The sequence below is a fragment of the Diaphorina citri genome, unplaced genomic scaffold (genome assembly GCF_000475195.1).
Source record: "Diaphorina citri unplaced genomic scaffold, Diaci psyllid genome assembly version 1.1 scaffold6214, whole genome shotgun sequence".
NCBI classification, from domain to species: domain Eukaryota; kingdom Metazoa; phylum Arthropoda; class Insecta; order Hemiptera; family Psyllidae; genus Diaphorina; species Diaphorina citri.
In genome coordinates this window covers 3,130-5,353 of record NW_007383590.1, presented here as the reverse complement: position 1 = coordinate 5,353, position 2,224 = coordinate 3,130, and the positions used below count along the sequence as shown (strand labels likewise).

Below are 2,224 nucleotides of genomic sequence, written 5' to 3'. Positions count from 1 at the left end.
TCCCAAATTTTTTTCGTTTCTCGTCTTCTCGAAATTTGGAGTTTTCACCAATTTTCCCCATTTTCCGGAAAACCTAGAAATCCATTTTACCTCTTTTCGAGTCTTGAACAAAATTATAAACGTTTTTTTTTTTAAAATTGAATAAGATGTAAAATTTAAGCCTGTATCAAATATCAAGCTCATAGGTGTCTGGTCCCAGTTGTGTTAGATCAGCAATAGTGAACAATCTGGCTGAAACCAACAGTTGCAACAATCTGTGATCAACTCATTCAGAGGAAGGTAATTATCTGCTCTTTAACTTGTAACACATTCTCGTACAGCATTGCTAAAGCAGTAATCATGCGATTTGAATAAACTCAGGTTTGAGTTCTTGTTCAGAAGTCATGTCAGTGGAAAATTGCTACATAAACATTCACAAATGAACAGTAACCAGTGTTATAGGGTTAGGATAAACACTAAAAGAAGCTGTCACAAATGAACAGTGACTAGTGTTATATAGGGCTAGGATAAACACTAAAAGGAGCTGTCACAAATGAACAGTGACTAGAGATGGGTAGTACTTGGTATTTTCGAGAACCAGTAAAAGTAATTGATTACTTTTCAAGAACCAAGTACAAAATACTCGTAATCCAATTACTTTTACTTGTTAGATATAACCGAATCAAGCAGAGAACTTACCAATACCTCTCTAGCATGCTCTCTCTCTCCCCCCCCAGGGCCAAGTGCTATGAGTCTGCTGTCTGCTGGACTTCCCCTTTCCCTCTCTTCCAAATGTAATCACATTATTTAGTAATCAGTTCTTTTGTAATTGGTTTGTACCTTGTAGACTGTAGACTTGTACTCATCACGTGACTCGCGATAAAGTAATTACTTTTTTTGAGTAATTGATTACATCCAAATTAGAACCAGTAGTTTACAAGTAAAATACTTACTTGTATACATCTCTAACAGTGACTAGTGTACTAGTGTTATATAGGAAAAATAATAAAAAAAAAACTAATATTTCCTCTTAATTCAATAAAATATAGAGAGTGGTAGTGCTATGCCTCGCTTTTTTATTTTATTATTTACTGTCAAAGTTCTTGTAAAGAAATCATAAAAAATCCCATTTGATGATCAGCATCAGGTTGTGGTTAGGTATTGGGTTGAGATAGGCAAGGTTGGAAAACTAACCGTTTTTAAATTATGAACCACTCCCATGCCAAACTGTAGAAACAATATCCTGTTTCAACCCAACCCGGTACATAACCACAACCTCATTCTCACCTAATCTTCTCATAGCTTTGGCTACGGTTTCTTTTGGTTTCATCAGGGCTAGGAGTTTTTCATACGCTTCCAAATCATTGAACAGAGGTTTGAGAATTTCCGAGGTTTCTTTGTCTTCTGAATCTTCACTTGTATTTGGCTTGATCTGAAAGGAAGATGCATTAGAAGTAGGTAGAGGATTAATTATTTCACAAATGAGCAGTGACCAGTGTTATAGGGTTAGGATAAACATAAAAAGAAGCTTTCACAAATCAGAAGTGACCAGTGTTATTATAGGTTTAACACAAAAAGGAGCTTTCACAATTTGAGCAGTGACCATTGTTATTAGAGGATTACAGAAATTTGTATCATGCAAATGATTGATTCTGTGACTGGCTGTTGCGGGGCCCACTCAGCCTTGTGAGGAAAATGAGTAGCTATGACATGGGTATAAATGCACATAGCAACCGGTGACATGACTTCTGAACCGTCTGGGGGTCCACTTTTTTGCTTACCTTCAATATCATCTTCCTCCAGTATCTGATAGTTCTCCCCATCACCATCTCCTTCGTCTTCTTCATCCGAGTCCAGCGAGTTCAGTTTGGTCGTGGTTTTCACTTCTTTTTCTTTCCAGTCGTCTGCAAAAGCTTCTTCTGCACTTCTCTTTGCCATTGTGGATGTAGGCCTTTCAAGAGTAGTTCTACAGGAAAATTATTTCACAACCTCTTGGGCTATTTAACTATGTAGTTTTTTTCTTTCAAAAAGTAAAAAATATCCTATAGTATAGGATAAGGAAAGTAAAAAACGAGGATTACATAGGTTAAACACAAAAAGGAGCCTTCTTATTCATTGTCATGGCTTCTGAATAATTACCATATTACTACAGGAGTACAATGTACTGCTGATGTCCAAAATTCTAACAACCTGGTGAGAAAATATATGATATGTTACTGCTATAGCAATACTGCATGATATGCTA

General features: G+C 36.3%; 1 protein-coding gene across 1 annotated transcript in view; it reads right to left on the bottom strand.

Moving 5' to 3' along the window:
* The window catches only part of LOC103521889 (CD2 antigen cytoplasmic tail-binding protein 2 homolog), a gene marked incomplete at its 3' end in the record, with an annotated part of 20,719 nt that extends 18,705 nt beyond the window's left edge, over positions 1-2,014 (bottom strand). Inside the window, 1 exon segment of the mRNA XM_026832352.1 lies at positions 1,761-2,014. Coding sequence (XP_026688153.1) covers positions 1,761-1,917 — 157 coding nt within the window.
* Positions 2,015-2,224: the final 210 nt, after the last annotated feature.